This window comes from Chlamydotis macqueenii, chromosome Z (genome assembly GCF_036417535.1).
Source record: "Chlamydotis macqueenii isolate bChlMac1 chromosome Z, bChlMac1.mat, whole genome shotgun sequence".
Classification (NCBI taxonomy): domain Eukaryota; kingdom Metazoa; phylum Chordata; class Aves; order Otidiformes; family Otididae; genus Chlamydotis; species Chlamydotis macqueenii.
Window position 1 is genome coordinate 41629959 of NC_141593.1, and position 23545 is coordinate 41653503.

The 23545-nt window shown below is 40.1% G+C and overlaps 2 protein-coding genes across 2 annotated transcripts in view; both read right to left on the reverse strand.

Moving 5' to 3' along the window:
* The window catches only part of GKAP1 (G kinase anchoring protein 1), a 29568-nt gene extending 28801 nt beyond the window's left edge, over window positions 1-767 (reverse strand). Inside the window, exon 1 of the mRNA XM_086769826.1 lies at window positions 617-767. The gene's annotated coding sequence lies outside the window, so the exon portion shown is untranslated. The remainder of the gene's footprint in view (window positions 1-616) is intronic.
* Window positions 768-3514: 2747 nt separating this feature from the next.
* The window catches only part of KIF27 (kinesin family member 27), a 28353-nt gene continuing 8322 nt past the window's right edge, over window positions 3515-23545 (reverse strand). Inside the window, exons 5-18 of the mRNA XM_086769954.1 lie at window positions 19282-19425; window positions 16346-16552; window positions 15622-15797; window positions 14681-14814; window positions 13983-14138; window positions 12726-12931; window positions 11643-11840; window positions 11196-11309; window positions 9986-10162; window positions 9140-9355; window positions 7949-8155; window positions 6932-7130; window positions 6304-6468; window positions 3515-4605 (exon numbers count right to left, since the gene is read on the reverse strand). Of these exons, the coding sequence (XP_086626080.1) occupies window positions 4142-4605; window positions 6304-6468; window positions 6932-7130; window positions 7949-8155; window positions 9140-9355; window positions 9986-10162; window positions 11196-11309; window positions 11643-11840; window positions 12726-12931; window positions 13983-14138; window positions 14681-14814; window positions 15622-15797; window positions 16346-16552; window positions 19282-19425 (2763 nt within the window). The 3' untranslated portion in view covers window positions 3515-4141. The remainder of the gene's footprint in view (window positions 4606-6303; window positions 6469-6931; window positions 7131-7948; window positions 8156-9139; window positions 9356-9985; window positions 10163-11195; window positions 11310-11642; window positions 11841-12725; window positions 12932-13982; window positions 14139-14680; window positions 14815-15621; window positions 15798-16345; window positions 16553-19281; window positions 19426-23545) is intronic.

The following is a 23545-nucleotide window of genomic DNA, read 5'->3' on the forward strand; positions in this document are numbered from 1 at the left end:
AAGCACAACTTTCTGTGCCACTGAAGATAACGGACAGGTAGGAAAAGCCAGTTTTGCGGAGAGGCGCCCGTATTCCCCAGCCAGGCACACATCACCCCCCGGCCCCCGCTCTCCCACCCCCAGTGTCGAGCACAGCCCGAGTTCGCCCGCGTTACCCGCAAGGACCCGCAGCCCGACCGTCCATCCCGCGCAGGAGGCTGGGGAGAGCGGCGGCTCCGTACAAGAAGAGGCGAGGAAGTTACACCGGGACAGTTCGGAGATCGCGGCGGCGAGACCCGCCCGCCCCTCGGAGCTCCCGGGCCGGTTACAGCCGCCCCAGCCTTGCGGCCTCGCGGAGCCAACCGCCCCAGGCCAACCGCCCCGCGTCCCGCACCTGCCGCCCCGATTTCCCGCTCCCAAAACCTCCCCTCCCCGCCAGAGCCCGGTGAGGCCCACTCGGAAAAAGCTGCCGGCAGGCACAGCCACAGGCCCGCGGCCGTCCCGCTTCCCACCGCGGGTAGGGTAGGGTAGGGCAGGGCGGCACGGAGCCCCGACCGCCACGAAGAGAGGAGCAGGTGGGAGCCGGGGGGAAGCGGTGGAGAGGCGGGCAGGCGGGCGCCCCCCGCGGGACACTCACTCCGGGTCGCCGCTGGAAAGAGAGGAGCGCACAGACGAACAGCTCCGCTGCCCCCGGGCGGGCGGTTATGGCGGGCGGTTATAACGGGCGGTGGGGCCGCGGGTTTGTTAATGCCCCCGGCCCGCTGGTTGGCTGGGCGCGGGGCACCGGGGCGGGCGCTGCGCTCCTGGCGCCGCGTCACGGCGGCGTGACGGTTCGCCGCCCGCCCGGCCGCCACCGGCCGGTACGGGCTCCTGCCGGGATCAAAAAGCTGCAGGGCGCGGGGCCCACGCTGCTCTGGTGGGCGGAGGGCGAACGGTGAATCCCCGCCCGCGTGTTCCCGCGGGCCCCTTCGCGGTGGCGCGCGCCAGGGGCGCGGGCGGCCGGGGCGCACACTCCTGAAGAGTGGAGGTGGCGGTTGCGTCCGTTACGCGAGGCGAACGGTAGCGCTGTGCTTTGCAACCGTGGCATGCGGCCCATCTGGCACGAAACCTCCCTTATCCGTTGCGCGTTTGCACTGTTTCTTTGAGGTGGTGCGCTGCCCGTGTCTTGTGTGATTACAAAACATAGCACCAGTAAACCAGGCCAATGAGGTTACCGTTTGCCATATACCTATATCGTGTTCAGTGTTCACTGTCAAATAAAACTTGCGTGGTACTAGAAATGCATAAAACTTGAATTTATTAAAGTGAGGCCCTGCAAATGGTTTTTCTCACAGAATATTTTCGGATTCATTGGAAGCCTTACATAGAATAACCCAGCTTAATCAGCACACACTGACCGTGCGAGTCACAACTGATGCACTATTTGTTGGCTGTGCAATAAAAGTACGTTCAAGCTGGCACTTTCAAATCAGTTGGATTGAAAATTGCTTTGCCGGGATAAAAGTTCCCTCACCACACACAGGTAGCTGGAGTTTCAATACCTGTTAAATCTCACCTAAAAAAAAAATACCTGTTCAATCTCACCTAAAACCAAAACTTTGTTTCTGTATTGTCCTGCTTTTGGCTGGGATGAGCTAATTTTCTTCCCAGTAGCTGCTATAGTTTGGATTTAGTATAGGATTTGGTACGTGAAGATGTTGATAATACACTGATTTTACTACTTGTTGCCAAGAGATGAAGGACTTTTTCCAGCTTCTTAGATTTTGCTAATGTGCAGGTGCAAGAAGCTGGGGGCGGGGGGTGGGTGGTGAGGTAGGTACAGCCAGTACAGTTGACCCAAACTTCCCAGAAGAATTATTCCATGCCATAGACGTCATGCTCAGTATATAAGGGAGACTGGCTGGTGGGCAGCACTCCTGCTTTCTCTCTGTTGAGACCGTTCCAAGATAGCTCTTGGTTCTGTTCTGTGATTGCTGCTCAGGACAGGCTGTATCGGTCGTTGGGCGGTGAGAAATTGTGCATCGTTCATTTTGTATACTCTATTATCATTATTTCTTTACATTTTTATTAATATTTATTATTATTATAATATTTTCCTTTGCTGTCCTAGTAAACCCACAAGTTTTCCTTTCTTTCCAATTCTCTCCCCCCATCCCATCTGGGAGGGGGGAGCCTCAGCAAGCAGCTGCATGGTACTTAGTTACTGTTTGGGGTTAAGCCATAATAGGTATAGATGGGATAAAACGTCCATTAACCAACTGAAAGCCAGACTACTTGCATGGGCTAATTCTGCCGTGTGCAGTACTAAGTGAAGAGTAGCCTGCACCTCCAGAGCACCAGCTGACACCTACTAGTGATTGAGTTGTACTTTCCTACATTTTCCCTTGCTTATTTTGCATCCATAAAGAGCATTTTTTTCATTTGTGGAAACTTCAAAATAAGAGGAATTAATGCTTACTTAAAGGGTAGTATGAGGTATGTGGCAATGCACAGTATTGCCTTTAGAAGAAATGCTTTCAACAATTCCTTCACTTAATACAGAGATGTAGTAAATAAGGACACATTTGAAACCATATTTACTTGTTTTCTTCATTGCTTTTTTACTAGAAACATTAAGCGAATGATACATACACTAATATTAAACTTAACGTTACCTAAGACTCAGTACTTCCATGACAGTAAAAACAATCAAACCCAATCCAAAAACAGTCAAGAAGGAGCCCAATCCCTATACCACAATTCAGGTGAACAATAGGTAATAACTTGGTATAACTGTGAAAGATACAATCACTTGACATATTAAGTGGTTTATTTCTGATCTGGTTTATTTCTGATCTGTCTGATCAGAATGAAATATTTTGCAGCCTGCTCAGAAAATTTTAAAATGTGCCACAAGACAATAGGTCCATTTATCATGATGTATTAGCATCTTAATAACGTGGACAGATTTGAACTGTGTTTGCAGCATGGAAAACTGCCGTTCTTGTACACCTGTAGCCACACATGCTATACACAAGACCTTCCCTAGACAACAGCAGAAAGCAAAAATTTCTTTCCGAAGTACCTCTAATAATCTAAGACAATATTGTCAAGCATGACTGGTTGAAGTCCACCACTAAAATAAAACTAACCTTACTTTCAGTACTGCCACTCTTTAGGTAGGAGAGAGTTACGGTTAGAAGTGTTACTCTCATTTAAATGCAGACATTCTGGTCTCTGCCTTCAAGTTTGTGTAGCTGTTAAGTGTACGCATCTCAGTGACCACTGTCCTCTTACAAAAAAAGATTTTCTTTTCATCCTAAATGCATTACCAACAATAGTATAGCAGTAAACCAGAGGATATGTGTTGTCCTTGCTCTCAAGGAGATATGGAATCTAGAATAATGATTTGTCTGTGAAAGCACATGACAGTTAGTACAAATAAAATAATATATTGGTCCATCTGGCTTACCTAGAGGATGCTGAATTTGGTCCTCTGTTTTGGTTTGTTTTTTTTTTTTTTCCATTTTAGTAGTACAGAAATAAATATCAAGTGCAATTCTTTAAAAGCCCAACAAACAAAACCAGAAAGTGAAACAAGCCATTATCTCAATTTCATAAAGAAGCTGTAAAGAAGAAAAAAAAAAAAGAAAAAGAAGTACTTTCATGTTCCTTTTCAGAAACAAATGTATCTTTAGGTACCAATTTTTATCTCAAACATGGCTCGTATAAAATATTTTTAGATAAAAAGCATACAGAAGCCAGTCATTATCAATACTAGGTGACAGTCTGGCAACTGAGTTTTCTAGCTATGTAGCCAAATAAACTAGTTTGTTATTGTTTCTGACCCAAGAAAGTCAAGTACAATATTGTTCTCGGAAACCTAAGTTACACAAGTGCAGTGCATCTATGTTTTTTGAAGTTACTGCAAAAAACACCCAAGCCAATACAAATAACTTCTTAAAAGCCCTTTGAAAGAAAGTTCTTAGATACTGTGTTAATTAAAATCCATCTCAGATTCACTGAAAATGTGTGAGGATAACATCTAACAATTTCACAGTGAGCAATAAGAACTAAAGAACACTTACTAATTTATCCATGGTTGATAACTAAAACCACGAACAAAGAAATCTAATACAATTGCTTCACTAGCAAGAGCTATTAAAAGTGCAATGAAGAGCAACTATGGCTTAGTGACACTAGACTTTTTATCCATTTCAATGGAATCTGGAGCAAGAAAACTGACACCAGCGCCAAAGCTTGAGCATCTCAAAGATAATTCGGAGGGAGGAATATGACGTAGCTCTCGGCGAGATAGTTTTACTGGAGTTACTCCCTGAAACTGTGTTATGGTTTCTCTTCTCTGCATGGCAGAAGGTAGCTGAGGATGAGATTTTGAAGGCAGACCTTCATCTGTTCCTCTTTTGTCATCATTAGTGCTCAACAAACATTCTTTGTTGCACTGAAATTCTGAAACACCTTCTCCAAGCTTGCATGAATTCTGCTGTGCTCTTGAAATGCTTGTTCTCTCTATTTCTTTTATTTTTCCTGGTTGACTATTGGTTTCAGGGTTAACTGTCAACTTGAATTCTTCAGAAGCAACTTCTGCTTCATCTTGACTGGATGCTTTGTCAACGGCACTATTATCTAGAATGAAATTTATCAGGAGATAAATAACTACAAGTTACAACTCTTCTGAGTGCCTGCCATCCAGAAGTATTAGTTAGTCAACATTGTTTTACAGCATCAGTAACTTGTAGTGTGAACGTGGTAAAAAAGGATCAGCACCTCACATTTTGTCCCTTCTATTAAAAACATTCACATTGACAAAACCATCTGCAGTTTCAGCTGTTACTCTCCTCTGGCTAGGTGCTGGTAATACAAGCCTCACCATTCTAACTTGTAATGTATCTTACTAGATAGTCTTAAAACAACTGAACCATGACAGCCAAATACGAAATTAGTCATATATTCAAAACCAGTCAGCAGTTACACTAGGAGAACACACAAAACACATTCTGCAGATTTGACTGTAAGGACACAGGGCTTTTACTATTTTTAAAGATCAGCAACAAATTATGAAGTGTTTTTATTACATTGTATTGCAGCATTCCTCAAAATGTATTCAAAAGAAAAATAACTAAATATAGACTATTTCTTATAAAACTTACAAACGTATGTATTTGAAAAAGTTGGAAATTCACTGGGATCATCTCCCTTCTTCTCCTTGCTACAATTTGGCTAGGATGGGTGTTTACCCACATGGATACATGTCCTGAACTACATGCTGCTTTGTACACTAGACACAGAATAGTATTTCCCACACTCATTCAAAATCCAACCGCTAGAATATTCATATTCAGAGTTTGGCAGTGTACTTTATAGTAATTAATGTGAAGGCTAATTAATCCTGCCTAGAGGGCCAAAGATGAACCTTAATTCACTCTGGGAACCACACATATGTGATCAGCATCTGTGTGTTAGGAAGGCATGGCACTGCCCAGGTGAAAAGAAACAGAAGCATCTGTTACCAGGAAGAACCAGTCATGCTGAGCCTTAAGAAGAAACACAGAGCCAAGAAGACTGCATTGTGCATGTGAAGGATTGTTGGTGGTATTGAGGGGTGTGAGACAAGGAAAATAGTGACAGAAATTGAGCCTTCTTTTCTCCTCCACCCAGCTCTATTGTAGGTTTGGATTCTGGCAAATAGGGCACAGAACAATTAAAAACTTAGAGTAGCAGACGGTTGTTGGTTTGTTTCTTGGGTTTTTTTTGGGTTTCTGTGTCAAGGCACAGAAACACATTAGAAAGCGTGCTTTTTTTCCCCCCTACAAGTATATAAATCCTTTATTTTACCCTTAGTAAGTAATCCTTTCTTTTTTTACCCTTAGTAAGTAATTAACTAAAGTAAGGTAGTAACTGAAAATATAGAATTCTTCACTGACTATCTCCCAGTAAGTAACTTTTATGAAATCAAGTGCTAGGAGCAGCCTATCTGAAAGCATGGCATATGATAAAGCTGTTAGTTATGACATCATTCAGACCCTTTCAGGTAGTATAATTCCTCTTTGTTAACCACAACAGTTTGAGGTTGTAGATGCTGAAATTACGTTAGAATCCAGAGAAAACAGGAGAAGAATTTAAACTGTTGGTATACCACTGCTACAGCTACAAACCAAAATTGTCTCTCCTGTGAAACTGGGGGAGAGGTGTAATATATTCCTGAAAAACAGTTAGTTCAGTAAAAATATTATTTTTATATACACCTGATATACCTCTGTGTGTTTACCACTCTTCAAATGGCCTATTGACAATTGCATAAATATTTTAAGATAATATGCTTACTTTTAGTGGATGCCAATATTTGATGGGATGACTCTCCAAAAAGGCCCTTCAATTTCTTCTTCAGCTCTCTGCTGGTTCTCTTATAGAAAAATAAGTCTTTTTCCAGTTGCTGGACTTTTACTTCATACCCTTTCAAGGTTTCCGCAATACTTTCAGTCTCTTGTTCTAAGACAAGTAAAACTAGTTTAAGAACCAAATACCTCTGTGCCAAAAATCAAGATGCCCAACTAGATGGAATATGTCTTGAATCTTGCTGACACTTGGCTTGCAGTGTGCACATTTCAGCTAGTTTGATGCAGGATCAAAAAGGCTATGCCAGCTCTGCTTGCCAGGAATATTTAATACTTTAATAGAAGTATTTAGGAGATCAAGATCAGCAGGACTTTCAACTTTCCAATATCAGCAAATTCAGTATGAAAAGGAAACAATTCTGATACTGCTTTTAAAAAAATATTCAATTTTCCATACATGCAGACTGTTCCTCAGCATCCTACACAACATCAGAATTAGCGACAGCCAAAATATATCTCTGACCCCTATTCTTCTTTTTCTCAGTTGGAATATAGTATTTCTCAGTAGTGACTAAAGATAATACTTGGTGTACAATCCTCCCCCAGGAAGCAAATACCTTTGAAATGATGCAGTATTAGCTGTAGTTTTTTCTCATGTTCTTTGTGTTGTAGGGTCAGCTGCCTGTCACACTGCAACCTGATGTGTTCAAGTGCAGACTCTAAATCACGTATTATGTTTTGCTGGTCTATGACCTTCATTTCCTGTTCTTCAATCTGCAGTTGTAATTTATGTTCAGTCTTACGTAGGCCAACAATCTAAGAAAGAAATACAGTTCTTTTGATTTATCAAACCATTTCCATAAAAGCTTTTACCCTTTTGCTCAACAGATTAAAAAAAAACCAATGGTCTCTATAAGCTATAAGCTTGTATTGGAAATGGACTTGTCCACTGCTACAAGCTCACACTTTAGAAATGAGCTCTGTTCATTTTGATTACATGGACTTGTGGATTTTTTTAATACTGAGTGCAGAATTTAAACTGAAACAACAGTGTTTTTCTGATTCTGGAAAACTTCAAACTTGCATCCCACAGAAAACTTTTTCACAAAATCACCCAAGGTTCGCCCTAGGTCACAAAGACACACCATGTCCTAATGCATTTCATTTTTATGTTTCCAGATGTCAGTATGATTCTTCAGTATTTGGCTGAACACATTGCAGGCAGTGTATGCAAAAAGAGTTTCTACAGGATTTAGAAAAAAATGTAGGAATACTAGCCTAAGCTTTATCAAGCCTGCAGCTGGGACGAATTTCAATGTGACACTGCTATTTAAATATGTTGATGCTCCAAAATTTAGCAACACAGAGCACCAGAGAGGGGCAAAGAAATTTCCAGATTTGCAGCACCTTTTAAGCTAATGACTCCAAAACAAGATATACAAAGTTAACACACAAGTATCCTATTCAGGTTAATGTAAAAATTAAAAATATTTGAATATTTGAATTAATAACCTGAAGAGATTTTCACCAAAAGACTTGTTAAATTTATTTTTATTTCTTGACACCATTTCATTTCATTATCTAGAATAGCAACAGAAAATAGTATAAAATATTATTCATTAGCCAAGACAAACCTTGTTGAAATATTTGAAGAGGATAGCTCTCAGCTCTGCAGCAGACAGGGAAACTAGTTTTCCTATTATGTTATTCTCGCTCTGTGAAAGAATCTGAGAAGATGACCTAAGCAAGTGTTGGCGATTCTGAATATTTTCATTCTTGTAATCAATAGCAGCCTCCAGGGCTTCAATTCCTTCTTCCAGCTGGAAAAGCACATGTTCTTCCTACAGAGAGACATGAGTGAGATCTTTAAAAAAAACACATAGAATTAATCTTTCTACACATAAGACATTCTTTAACTTCATTCTCAGGAGTGAAACTAAACTTAAGGGCAAGACAAACTAGTAGTAGCATAGAGAATGGAACGGGAAAAAGAAGAAGTAGAGTACAAATCTAGAACATTTGTCTTTTTATGCCATAGTACCCCTTCCATAATCAACAGAGGTCGATCAAATGGTTCATCACAAAAACAGAAGTTATGTTTCCCTTTTTATCCTTCCCTCATCCTTCCCATAGTTTGACTTCTACTATTATTTTTTTGGTTGTGCCAGTTTTCTGTGGATTAATGAATGAATCAGGTCAGTAAGGAGTTTGGTGACCATACTTGTGTAGTGAAGTGGCATGGCCTGAAGCACGGCAGAAGATTTTGAGGAGGGAAGCAAGCAGGGTTCTTTCTGGCACATTACCACCTCAGCCACATACTGCTTCTCAAGACCTAAAAAATGATCTGTGCATTTTATATGAATTTATTGTATCTTCAACGTAATTACACTGATCCAGGTAATATGATTTATTTTTGCTGTAAAAACACGGAGGCCTTCAGGTGAACTTTGCTTTTTCACAAAATCCTATGAAAAAATCAAGGAGTATCACTATGTGAGTACATTGCCTTGTTCTGTGTCCTGACATTAAAATATCTGCTTATGATGAACTTCTAGTTCCCTTGTTTCTGATTTTGTCATACTTAGGCCAGTGGAGTTTGTCAAGGCACTAGCTGAATTAAGTCCCTCTGAACATAAACTTTGTTCACTGCTATGTAAGTGGTGCTACCATAGCAGTGTTTTAACATTGCAATTTACAAAAGTACCCAGCCTCAGTTCCTTGGTTCTAGCTTATCTAATATTCGGAGACATTTTAGGTTCTGATTGGAATGCTTTATTATACAACACTACCTAAACCCCATATTTATCTCAGAGGTGCTTACTTACTTCAGTTGACAACACTTTACCATCTTTCAGTTTCTCATCCACGCTATTTCTTCTTCTGAGCAGCTGATCTCTTTCCGTCTGGAGAACCTGAATGTTTTCCAAAACATCTGTCTTATCTTCAGTGGTGCTGCCCTGAAGCTGTGTACTTTTATCACACAGTTCCTGATCCAGCATACTTAAGTGAGTAGACAATTTCATACTATCTTTGTTTAAAGCCTAAAAAAAACCCACAGCAACCAGTAGATATAAAACTGAAATACTCCTTCCAGTAAGAAAAACATAGGTGAGACCATCACAGTCTGCAGTGAAAGACTTGCCTGCTTCTTGCAATGGGACCCCATTTATTTTGAGCAGACAGCTACCATAAAATTTACTCAAAAGATCAAAGAAAACAAAAAACACTCAACGTACAATTTTCTACATACTAAATTTAAGGGGCTAGTAATTATAAGTTACAATGATATTTCAATTTCTACTCACTTTTGCTACTGAAAAATAAATAATGCAAAAGGTTTCCCTGTCATGTTCTCTAGTTTGCAAAAGGACTGAGTGATTTTTAGATATCATATTATTTAATGCTCTGCAATAACAGAACTCTACAGTTCAGATTTTTTGTCTTGTTTTGTTGTTGGAATTTTGTGGAGAAAAAGTGAATAAAATTACTATTCTGTGTTATTCATATTTTAAATATTGATTTGCTCAAGCCACACAGTAACTTCACAGCAGTGGGGGAGACACAGGTCACATGGCTTGGGCCTCTTCTGCTATCTTATCTGCATTCCCCTCAACCCAGTCTTTCAGTCAGCACTGTAACTGTGGTAAGTTTCATGTTTTTTCTTAAATCACCTGGCTACATCTCAGTTTCTTGATTTCCAGGTGGCTTTTCTCTTGCAATAGTGCTTCTTTTTTGGCTACAATGGCTTCTCTTTTCTTTAAATCTTCTCCTAGTTCTGCTAACTGTTGGTGCTGTTGGAGAATTCTTTCCATTTCTTCATCCAGCCATTTCTTTTGCTCTTCTAATTTCTGAAGTTTAAACAGAGATCCAGAGAGCATTAACCAGGACTTTTTGGGTCAGAATTTTATGATTGTATTTTTCCTTTTTTTAGAATAACTGATAAAACTGCAGAAGAAATTGACATTTCTAATGTTAACATTTATTGTGCAGCAAAATATTGACTCAGAATAAGACAGAAATTGGACTGACTTAAAAAGAGGCTCAGCAATGTTACTTTGCTACATTTTGTATAAACAAATTTGTATCAGATGCCTTTTTTCTAAGAACCGTTATATAAACAGATGTCTTCTATATAAACACAGCAACTAGGTTCAGAATGTACCACAAAAATTCACCTAGCCCATCCTTATTGCATTATAGTTGCCCAAGACCACCTGTTTACGGAAAAATATTAAGTGACAAGAAATTATGATGTTGACAGAAAGAAAGACAGTAAGTGAGAGCTCTGATCCTGCTAGCACAATCCATTATAAATTTATTCTGAAGCCACAGTTTATAAGTGGATATATTCCTAGTAAGGCTAAAAAGTTGCCTTTATGTAATTTTTAAAATTTCCTTTCACCTTTAGAGATTTAGGATAACTCATGAAACTGTCATGTTCCGATGTCCACATCTGAAATAATATAGGTGGCACTGCTGCATAAGACACCTATTTTTCTAACCTTGTTAGGAACAACCAAAACCATATACCTCTGTCATTTATCAGAGGGAAAAACAAAAACCCAGACAAACTATGGAATGTTTATAGCAGAGCTCATCAGGATTGTCCTCAAACCTACCACCAGACAATCAAACTTGCTGAATTCTCAGGTGTCTGAATCAGCATCTTTGACAAATCAGAAAAAAAAGACATTAAAGCCTCTTCTTTCCTTCATTCAAAAAGAGTACAAGAGCTGCTCGACTATACTCGTAATTTTTGCTATAGCAAAAAAGAAGACAAAACTATGATGGAATACTCTTCTTCCAAACACTTTACAAGGATGACTACGGATGAAAAATATTTTTTTTAGGGCCCACACAGATTCGAAATAGATTAGCTACCTGTAGCTTCTGTGAAGTTCCCACTGAGTTATTTTTCTTCTTTTTAAATGCAGCAATCTCTTTATCCTTAAGTTGAAGGATCTTCTGGTTTTGTTCCATTTTCAGTTGAAGTTCCTATAAAAAAACAAAAAAAAACCTCATTCATCCTTGCATTTTTAAAATGCATTTAATGTCAGAGCCCATAGAAGTATCTGACCCTAAATTTACACGTAAAATTGCAGTTCAGGGCTAGACATCATGTAGTAAATAAACAAACAAGGCTGCAGAGAAAGGCAAATTGAAGATCTCTGGGAAAATTTTTATAGACAGTTTCTTCAGTACATTTGTCAAGAAAGTAATTACTTAAAATTATGGAAAGCCTGGCAGTATAGTTTATTGGTTTTGGGGATGCAGAGGCAAAACTGGCCCACTTCATGCTTTGTTATAAAGAAACATGAAGAATCCTACTTTAATTTGTTGCTGGTCCCGCTGAATCTCTGCTTCTAGCTGCTTCTTTTTTTCACTCTCCTCACACAGTCTCTTCTGTGGCTGGGTCTGCAGATGCTTCATCTGAGCCACGTTCTGCTCAAGTTCTGTTGCTTGTCTCTCACTTTGGTTAGATAATGAAGCCAGATTCTTAGTGTCTTGCTGCTTCTTCTGTAAGGTCTGAATATTCATGGCAAATTTCAGCTTAATAGCAGGAAAACTTAAAACTAAAATATGACTCAGCTTCATTGTTCATTTCACTAAATTCTCAGAGCCAGCAAGACTTACTAACTTCTGCCCAAACAATCACTCCTTATTTCTGTGGTTTCCGTGCTATCTGGTAAAGTTGGCATAGGCAGAATTAATCTCAAGAAACATTAAACGGTAAACATACAGTTCATGCTTGGTCATACAACGAAAGTAGCAAAATGAAACAGAAATGACAGTGGCGGAAAATGTGCAGAGACATAATGGGGCCAGAATGCTGGTCCTGAGTTCAAGTCAATGAGCCAGCTACATCTTTCTGCATGGTGCTTGTATGATCCACCATTCTAGGACCAAAAGCACAGAACACCTAAGCTGGCCCTGCACAGAATTTAAGCTTAGGTATAGCAGAACTTAAAAGTAGAAAGTCAGTGCCAAACAAATATGACTGTATTGGGCCTGGTCATGCAAGCCATCACAGTGATTTCTTTAGAGCTGGAATTTGTATAGTGTTTTCATAAAACATCTATTTTATTTATGGCAGGTAATAAACTTGTAATAGTCTTCTTGTGTAGGTTCTTTTATGGTACTACATACAAGGATGTATGAGCATCTCATGTCACCTACTTCCTTCTTGGTTTCTTATCTATCAAGAAAATACTGTATGTATCTAACCACATAGATGTTAAATAGCATTCTGAATATAATAGTGCTAAGTTTCTCATAAGCTACTTCAATCCAACCAGCTTCCAATGTGTACAACTGGTGGGAGTTTTACAAGCAGAGTCTTAAGGTTCAAAGGTGATAGATGATAATTTGCAAATTTAGATTTGCAAATCATAATGGTCAGATCAGAAGTACCTGCACTTTCAATTTAGATGCATCCATCTTCTTCTGGAACTCTTCTTGTAACTTGGCTTTCTCAGGAATGTCTCTCAGCATCTTACTCTCCAGCTCCTGAAGCTGCTTTTGTGTTTCAGCTAGTTCCATTTTGGCCTGCTCAGATTCTTGCTCCAGTTTAGGTATCTTCAAAGAATATTGACTGCTTACAGACTGAGCATCCTTACCTTAAAGACACCATATGCAAATAGTTTAAAACCAGCAGAATAATCAGTTGAAATGTAGTACATAATTCTGTAGTTGAATAATTACTTACTTCATTCTGGCTAAATCAGTGATTTTTAAGACATATTCCAACCCTAAAGGAACATATAGTTCCTTTCTAACTCTGAAGCAGAGATAAAGGAAGGATTCTTAAATCTGAATTCTTTATGAGTCACCTGATGTCATCAAATAAAGTGCTATCTGAGTGACAAATAAAGTGAAAATTTTCTGCCTACTCTTTGTTGTTTTTGACAAAATAGTTCTCCTGTATTTAATAAATTTTGCTTTTTCCAGAAGAATATGCTCAACTTTCAGCTTAATAATCAGTAAACAACTTTGGATTGTGTTTCTATTTTCTGACTTGTCCTGGTTGTGTGATCTTTCAGAAAAATACTATTTCTGGAGGCACAGACTCTTTCTCAATGCCAAAAGACAACCTCAAGAGAAGATATGAACCAGAGAAGAGTGTGATTGAAGGGGCTGAGTGAAGAGATCCTTACTGTCATCATAAGGCTAGTTTGTGGCAGCCATATATATACCAGGACAGATGTGTAAGGGATGTAGGCTAACAGGGACACTGACCTTTTCCCCCATTCACTTCTGACTCCTGCTTCTCTACTGCAGTGCTGGGAATGTAAGCATTCCCAGCACAGTGATGTATCTTCTCTCCTATCCCAGAAACCATGTGACAAATACATGTCCATGAAGAGATCAGTAGCACTGAGCACACATGAAAAATTACACTATTGGTGGATAAAAGCAATAATCATCACAGCACAATATTTAACAAATACATCTGCGTATCATAGCAGAGTAGGCTGTAATCCAAATTTATAGCCTTCGGTGCAATCATGGCAAGTAATTAATGAAACTTATCAATCTTTAAGTTATTAAAAGTATTATTGCATTAGATAATTACATAAAAACTAAAATATGCAGGAGTTCAGAAGTTTTGTGCCTTTTCTTTCGTTTCTGAATTTCTTCATTCTAATTTTCTCTACAGTAGCCAGTTACCTATTCTGACTAATTCCTTAATAAGTTCCTCTTTCATTTTGATAGTAAGTGCAAGTTCTCTCATTTTTTGCCTAGCCTCACTGAGTCTTAACTCTGAATTCTTTAACTTCTGCATGTTAAAAACATGACTTTTCTGAAGGCTGTCAATCTCTTCACCTGGAAAGAAAACAAAGCAATATGGAGATAAAAAATCTAGAATACACTCTGTATCCAAAAGATAGTGCTCTGGAACATTGTATGTATAAAGTTCTTCCACACAAAGTAAAAGAATTAAAAGGAGAGAATAGTGCAAAGAGTATTTTCCCTGCCACGTGTCTAAACAGGAAAAGAAAGTATGGCATACACTAATAGCTTTTCAAGACCCTAAGTGGAAGGAAAAATATTCATGAAACTATTTCAGTACATCTCTGATTAGATAATAGCATCTACTTTCTTTTATTGAAGCAGTAGTAAAGATTTGTATCTAAGCAGCTTTTTGATGTGTGAAGTGCTTTCTGGCTAATAAGTATTACTGAAACATTAAGGTCACTGACATCAGTTTCAGAAAGGGGAAGAAGAGAAGAATCTCTAAAGTCTACATTGAATTAGAATTAAAAAACTAATTGTATCAAATACACAAAAAATAATTACATGTGCTAAATACATTCTCACATATTCTGATATTGCAATAAGATTAACTCTCGTGACTTCTGTTTTACCTGTGGTTGTGTCAGTCTGTAGCGCAGATTTGTTGGATAAACCCGGCTTATCTTCTTGACACTTCATGACATTTAGATTAGGAAGAAAGCACAGAGAAGCCTGTTTTCTTGTCCATGTTCGGTTTGTGGAATGCCTAAGGAAGAATGAAAAACACGCTACATTCCAAACATACAGGGATTTTTTTTTCTTTAAGCTTCATGGAAAGTACATGATCTTAACAGAGAGTTCCAGACTCACATAGGCATTTCTACCTTCTTTCCCACCTACTCCCCACCTCCCCCCATCTTCATAGTAGATTCTGGCCCCAAAACAAGGATTATGCAATCTTTATTATAGAATCATAGAATGGTTAAGGTTGGAAGGGACCTTCAAAGGTCATCTAGTCCAGCCCCCCTGCAAGAAGCAGGGACATCCCCGAACAGATCAGGTTGCTCAGAGCCCCATCCAACCTGGCCTTGAATGTTTCCAGGGATGGGGCATCCACCACCTCTCTGGGCAACCTGGTCCAGTGTTCTACAACTCTCATTGTAAAAAATTTTTTCCTAATATCCAATCTGAATCTACCTCCCTCTATTTTAAAACCATTACCTCTCGTCCTATCACAACAGGCCCTACTGAACAGCCTCTCCCCATCTTTCTTGTAGGCCCCCTTGAGGTACTGGAAGACTGCTATAAGGTCTCCCCAGAGCTTCCTCTTCTCCAGGCTGAACAGCCCCAACTCTCTCAGCCTGTCTTCTTAGGAGAGGTACTCCAGCCCTCTGATTATCTTTGTGGCCCAAGCTATGTTTATCAAACTTATTTTGTAATATGCCCAGTTGGTCCCAAAAGTTTACCATATGTAACATTACAAATGGTGTCATATTATGGCAGGATTAGGCAGTAACACCACGTTTGATATACATTTGTCTCTAACAAAAACCAAAGAATAACAAAAAATTACTTAAATGAGGCTTTCTTTTTGCTGCCTGTATTTTCTTCCTCTTCATCACTCTGATCAGAGAGGTGGCAGTGAAGGACTTTATCCTGATCTTCTATGTTGCTCAGTATCACCTGGCTGCGAGCACGGAATTCTGCCATTACCCGGGCCAGGGAGAAGGCCGGGGGGCTGGTATACACCTGTCAAAAAGCACACAGAAAAAGTGATGTGTAAAAACACTTGCAACAATTTATCAATTCTTTACTGATATTTAAAATATTTCAATTGAAAAGCCTGTCATCACCTGAGCTTGTAAGCACAATTAAAGAGGTTTTCTGTAATAACTCTGAATACTTTTGCAACAAAAGGTTTTGTGAGCTTAGAGCACTTTTTCCAAATGTGAAATAAGGCACTGTTTGCAACTCATTATCCAACATGTTCAATGTATCAATAAGAATAATAATTCATTTTTTATAATACTTCATATTTGAATCCTCAAAAACCCCAGGAAGACACCAGAAAAGACTACAGCTTTAGTACTTGTAAGTGATAATTTTAAGCCTGAACAATTTGGACAATTGTGGCATAGCAAGACACTAAAATTGTAATTTTTCAGAGCCTTCAATGGTAAGCTAAACAGCATCTGAGAAAGCCACCATAATTTGTCACGTAAAGTCTAATTTTTGGACTATAATCATTACAAAGTAAAGGGAAAAAAAAATGTAATATTCATTTGAGCAGACCGTACCTTTCGGGTCTCTGTATCTGAAGGTGGGTGAAGGGAGCGTAGCAGACTCTTTGTGAGTGGGACACTGTATGGCCTCCTTGCAGATACCGCAACAGCTGGCTCATCTCCACAAACACTTGAGAAGTACAAAGTTTTCACATCTGTAAACTTCTCTAACTTTTCTTTTAGCTGATCAATAAGCATTTGCTGTTCCACCATTTTCTCATTCTCATGGGGAAAAAAAAAACAAAGCAAAATTGTTGCTGATCACAAACTCTGTATCATATTCACCGTTTCTAAATTACTTACAAAGGTAATTAATCTTGTAAATCACTCACTGACCCTAAATGCTTCTGCAGTGCACAGGGAAATTCTGCAACAAACTGAAAATTCTATGACATATTATTAATCTAACAGACGCATCCCAACTCCAATAAATTTTAGACGCACTTTTGTCCCGAAAGATCTATCTCAGGTAAGTTACGTTAGCTTATCTAGGCCTTTAGTGAGAAGTAGATGACATACTTATCAGCCCGTGTTTGCTTTATCTGTATTCTTATGGAGAAATAAAATGGGAATTCAACAAAAATGTTCAAATGAAACACATGGCCTAATTAATTAAACATGTATACAGGCTTTCTGTTCCTCTTTGAGCAGTTCCACTTTAAAGACTATTTGTATTAATAAAATTTAACACATACATGATCCCAGGATCCCTTGGATGGGCAGCTACTTTTTCTTCTACCCAGCCTCAACTTTGCTAGTAATGCTAGTCTGGAGAACTTAATTATCTGCTTCTCCTACAGCAGTCTCTGTACATTGTCCAGAACCACTTATCTTACCTAAACTGCTTCATTCATAAGGCCAAGATTATATCCATTTTCAACTCCCTCTATTCCTTTCAATTCTTTCCAAAGTACCTTCAAAATCTGGCCTAGTAACAACAGGAAAGTTGACGAATAGCTAGTGACAGTCAACTGAAAGTGTTCAATGAAATTTTTTTTGCATTCTCCTACTTTGAACAATACATTTTAATTCATTCTTTATGTCTTGTTTTCTTAGATTACAAGTTCCTTCCAAACACAGATAGACAATGCCTTGCAAATTCACATTTTGTTGGAATACAATGCATAATATTCCTGTGTCATAGGAAATGGAATATATTTATATATATGAATACTGTATTTGTTATGATTTTGGAAGCAGTGAAGGCCAACTGATCCATCTTGAAGCTATTATTTAACCGTTTTAAGACTCTTCGTCCCTGATACCCTTGTACATACAACCCCATAGTGCAACACTTGTTACATATATACATATAGAATCATAGAATGGTTTGGGTTGGAAGGGACCCTCAAGGGTCATCTAGTCCAACCCCCCTGCAAGGAGCAGGAACATCTCCAACCCGATCAGGTTGCTCAGAGCCCCATCCAACCTGGCCTTGAACGTTTCCAGGGATGGGGCATCCACCACCTCTCTGGGCAACCTGTTTCAGTGTTCCACCACCCTCATTGTAAAAAAGGTTTTCCTTATATCTAATCTGAATCTATCTCCCTCTATTTTAAAACCATTACACCTCATCCTATCGCAACAGGACCCGCTAAAGAGTTTCTTCCCATCTTTCCTGTAGGCCCCCTTTAGGTTCTGGAAGGCAGCTATGAGGTCTCTCCAGAGCCTTCTCTTCTCCAGGCTGAACAGCCCCAGCTCTCTCAACCCCAGCTGCTCATAGGAGAGGTGCTCCAGTCCTCTGATCATCTTAATGGCCCTCCTCTGGACTCTCTCCAACAGGTCCATGTCCTTCTTTTGTTGGGGGCTCCAGAGCCGGACGCAGTACTCCAGGCGCGATATGTGTATAAATGTTTAATATCTATCTAGTACATGCTACTTTTAAAGTTCTTATTCTACCATGTATCACTAAATTACATATTCCTGTGAATACAACTTAAACTATTTGACAGAAGCATTTGCTTTTAATTATTCTACCTATTTTATATGTTTTTAAGTAGAAGTGGTAGTTTAGTGAATTAAGTACCAAAACGGTGCCAGAGACCACTCAAGCTTCTCTCTTGTCTCTGAAACTGAAACAATCACAATCTTAGCTACACTGTGACTACTTGTGTTCATTACCTCTACCTTGTATCCTCCAGAATTTATATAAGCATTATCTCAGTGTAATAAGTTGACACTAAGCTGTACAATTTAAAAAAAAAATATATATATATCCAGAAGTGACAGAAAAGAAAGAAAGTGACAGAGGGAAGAAAAAGGTGATGACTAGTATACTTACCTCTCATTCATTGACTCTTCCCAAGCCATCAGCAAAGAAAAGGAAAAAGGAGAAAAAGTAGAATAAGGAGAAGAGTACTAGCTGCCATGTTTATGCTTTTCTCTTTTAAAAAGTCAGATAATAATTTTTCTATTATCCACATGGCAGGCAACACTAGGAGAATATTAACTATTCTGTCGATGGTCTCCTGGATCTTGAAATGTTACACACTTGCTACTCATCATAATTTCATTAGCGAGCATGAGATCTAGAGAAGGAAGGAGGCAAGCAGTGTTTCTGCTATGTCACTCAGCTTTCTCTAATAGGAAGTGCTCATAAAGTTAGGATGAAATTCTGTCTTATAAAGTCTAAAGGCAACAATACTCTAATTCTTAACAAAGCTATAACAAGACACTTTTCTATATTACCTTTCAATTAAAGCACTCTATAGGATCTTTATAGTCTTTTTTAGATTCTAAAGAATCTTTAAAGGCCTTTCAAAACCCAACTCATTAATTGTCATGAAACTACCTAGCAATAGTACACATCTGGGGAGAGGAGTGTATCTTATGCTTCATGAAGTATGGAGAGGGTGAATGATTCACCTCATGTTATACAGGAAGGCTGTGGCACATGCAGTGGAAGGATGGTTCAATTCAGATATATGTAATTTGTACCAGAGGAAAAATACCTGTAATCTATGTGTTTCTTGAGCCTCCTTTAAAGATTCCAGTTGTTCTTCATTTTCCTGTAGTAATATCTTTTTCTGATTCTGCAGTATCTGTAATTCATTATCCTTTTGGGTAAATACTTCTTCATCCATAACTAGAGCCTGCTGGATAATAAAAGAAAAGTTCAGCTAGGGAAAAGGGGACATTATTATTTTTACAGTTGAAAAATGAAAAAAAAAAAACCAAACAAAACCTAATTTGTTGTTAAAAGATGTGAACAGAACTTCAAATTGTCTGGTGACCTGTGGTTTCTACCAGTTATTTCTTCACTTCTGTTTCATCTATCAATTTTCTTCTGACAAGTTTCTTTCTTTCAAAGGGAATAATGTACCTATAACCAAAGCTACTTTATTGAAGTAGATATCCAAATATTCTCTTTAGGGTCCTATAAGATGTAGCGACAAGATCTCTGCATCAACCGTAAGATTAATATGTTTCTCAAATAAAAAAAAAAAATAAGGACAGCTGTCATCATTCTGCAACTTGGATAACAGCCTGAAGATTAAAGAAACCATAAGAATGCTTCTTCAGATTTTCTTGTGGTCAAATAATCCAATAATGATTAAAAGAGACTTCCAAATGTTGTTACTCTTCCAGAAAGCCTGTAGAAGCCAAAAATGAAGTATGAAACATCATATCTTATTGTTCTAAAACTGGATACTTCCACACAACTAGCTTACCTACATCTTGCTTCCAAGAAAAGACAACTCTGAACAGCTTTTAAGAATGCACTCAAAAACCTGATGTCTTTTAGAGAACAGAACTTTTTCCAAAGTCTATGTACTAATGCAAATGTTTCTACTAAACATAGTTGACAAGTGTATCCTGTCCCCGACTGGTGCTGTATAATTATGCAGAGCTGAGCCAACTACAGAAAAAAAAGCTTGCACAGATGTTAGCATGGTGACAGGGGGAAAGTGATAGAAAACTAAGTGGCATATTGTCCATATTGTATTAAACATAGATAACTAAAATCAGAATATATTTGCTTAGTTGTATTGGGTGTAGGTATGAAGGGTTTTGTGGGGGTGACAGCAGGGGTGGCATCTGTGAGAAGAGACCAGGGCTGCTGGACACAGTCAGGTCTAGGTAACTCCAGTGGACCGCAGGGAACAGCTGAGCCCCTCAGCAAAGATGGTGATGCCTCTGTGATAATGTATTTAAGAAACGGCACAAAATGCCAGACAGGCAGAAGAGGAGGGAACCAAAAGAGTAAGAAAGGGCAGAGGGAATACCAGGAGGAGGAGAAGGGAGATGTACTCCACAGTGGAGCAGATATCCACACGGCAGCCTAGGGAAGATCCGTGCTGGAGCAAATGGATATTCCTGAAAGAACTGTTGGCCAGGCAGAGCCCATGCTGAATCAACAGAAAGGTGTGAGGAAGAAAGAGCAGCAGAGAGAAAACTGCTATGTACTGATTTTCTGGTACCACACCAGTATTTTTATCTTGTGTTAGACAGTATTGTCTAGGCAATCATAGCTGTTAGCAAAGAAATATGTATGTACAGACAAGAATAGGTCCACTATTAGCTATTAAATCTGTCCATATGCAAACCCTGCACTAGAAGCTGCACTGTCTCGTTTATTTCAACCCCTCCCTAGCCATCTCCTCCTGGCTGTGGATGGCATACTCACCTGAGGAAATTAAAGTTTAAACTCAGTTCTTATACAGTTTTGAACCTGGGAAACAGAGGTTTAAAATAAGCTACAGAAGAAAATAAAGAAGTAAGAAAAAGCTGTGATTTAGAATAATAGAATCATAGAATGGTTAGGGTTGGAAGGGACCTTCAAAGGTCATCTAGTCCAGCCCCCCTGCAAGAAGCAGGGACATCCCTGACTAGGTCAGGTTGCTCAGAGCCTCATCCAGCCTGGCCTTGAACACTTCCAGGGATGGGGCCTCCACCACCTTTCTGGGCAACCTGTGCCAGTGTTCTATAACTTGCATCGTAAAAAATTTTTTCCTAATTTCTAATCTAAATCTACCCCCCTCTATTTTAAAACCATTACTTCTCGTCCTATCGCAACAGGCCCTACTAAACAGCCTTTCCCCATCTTTCTTGTAGGCCCCCTTGAGGTACTGGAAGACCGCTATCAGGTCTCCCCGGAGCCTCCTCTTCTCCAGGCTGAACAGCCCCAACTCTCTCAGCCTGTCCTCATAGGAAAGGTGCTCCAGCCCTTTTATCATCTTCGTGGCCCTCCTCCGGACCTTCTCCAACTGGTCCATGTCCTTCTTGTGCTGGGGGCTCCAGAACTGGACACAGTACTCCAGGTGGGGTCTCACCAGGGCAGAGTAGAGGGGGAGAATCACCTCCCTCGACCTGCTGGCCACGCTTCTCTTGATGCAGCCCAGGATGCGGTTGGCCTTCTGGGCCGCAAGGGTGCATTGCCTGCTCATGTTGAACTTCTCATCCACCAGCACTCCCAAGTCCTTCTCCTCAGGGCTGCTCTCAATCCATTCCCCACCCAGCCTGTATTTGTGCCTGGGATTGCCATGACCCAGATGCAGGACCTTGCACTTGGCCTGGTTGAACTTCATGAGGTTGGCACGGGCCCACCTCTCCAGCCTGTCAAGGTCTCTCTGGATGGCATCCCTCCCTTCCAGCGTGTCGACAGCACCACACAGCTTGGTGGCATTGGTGAACTTGCTGAGGGTGCACTCTATCCCACTGTCCATGTCGCTGACAAAGATGTTGAACAGGGCCGGGCCCAGCACGGACCCCTGAGGGACACCACTCGTGACTGGTCTCCACATGGACATTGAGCCGTTGACCACCACTCTCTGAGTGCGGCCATCCAGCCAACTCCTTATCCACCGAGTGGTCCGTCCATCAAACCCATGTCTCTCTAGGTTAGAGAGAAGGATGTCATGCGGGACAGTGTCAAAAGCTTTGCACAAGTCCAGGTAGATGATGTCAGTTGCTCGTCCCTTGTCCACCGATGCCGTCACCCCGTCATAGAAGGCCACCAAATTAGTCAGGCACGATCTGCCCTTGGTGAAGCCATGTTGGCTGTCACCAACCACCTCCTTGCTCTCCATGTGCCTTAGCATGGTTTCCAGGAGAATCTGCTCCATGACCTTGCCAGGCACAGAGGTGAGGCTGACCGGCCTGTAGTTACCTGGGTCTTCCTTATTCCCCTTTTTAAAAATTGGGGTTATGTTCCCTCTCTTCCAGTCATCGGGGACCTCACCAGACCGCCACGACTTCTCAAATACGATAGCCAGTGGCTTGGCAACTTCATCCGCCAGTTCCCTCAGGACCCGTGGATGGATCTCATCAGGACCCATGGACTTGTGCACCTTCAGGTTCCTTAGATGATCCCGAACCTGCTCTTTGAGTACAATGGGCAGTTCTTCATTCTCGCAGTCCCTGGTTGCACCTTCTACAGCTTGGGCGGTGGGACAGAAACTCTTGATTGAGAACAAAGAAAAGACAGAATTTGTATATGCAATTGCCTGATAACAAGCTAAAGGCTTATCACAGTTTGGCATGCAAACTAAAAATGGCTGGGCGTTATAAAATTCTAACTTGTTGGAGCGCTGTCTCCTTCTGCTACGAGACAGACTCAGATTAGTTTTTCTGAGCTGTTCATCTCATGTCAGAACTCCACTCTGTTCCAAATTTGTGTACAGGTATTTTAAGTTACAAAATAAATTTTTATTTGAGGCTCCATTTATTGTACATTAATCTGCATTATTTTGAATGTTTTTTTATTCATAGTCAACATTTTAACTCAGTACATCCAAATACGCACTTCCTAAATATATATGGGGATTTTCTTTTCCCCAAAATAATTATTTATCTAATCGTGTCAGTTCTGAGACATTATCATGCTTGAGAAGGCTGAGAGCTCTTCTCCCCACAGGTCATTGTCTAGCACTACTACCTGCCATCTGAGAAAGAGCTAATCAGAGCTACTGGCATGAGAGCATCCTCATGGGATATCTGCATTCTAAGAATCCCATATCTTGTTCTGAAATTCTCTCCTCAGCTAGAAAACTGTAAAGAAGTATTATGCCACCAAACAGCAGAAAGGTGAATCACTTCCTTGGGCAATGTTCCAAAGTCTCTGCTATCTGGCCAGTCTACGATCTCTTCCAGAATTGCAGAGCAATTGGGGTTCCCAATTCAGGCCCATGGTGTGGCTAGCGCTACTCACTCCAGATAGCATTGGTTGCCTGATGGGTAGAGAGGATGTTTCCTTTGAACATACAATGCAATACA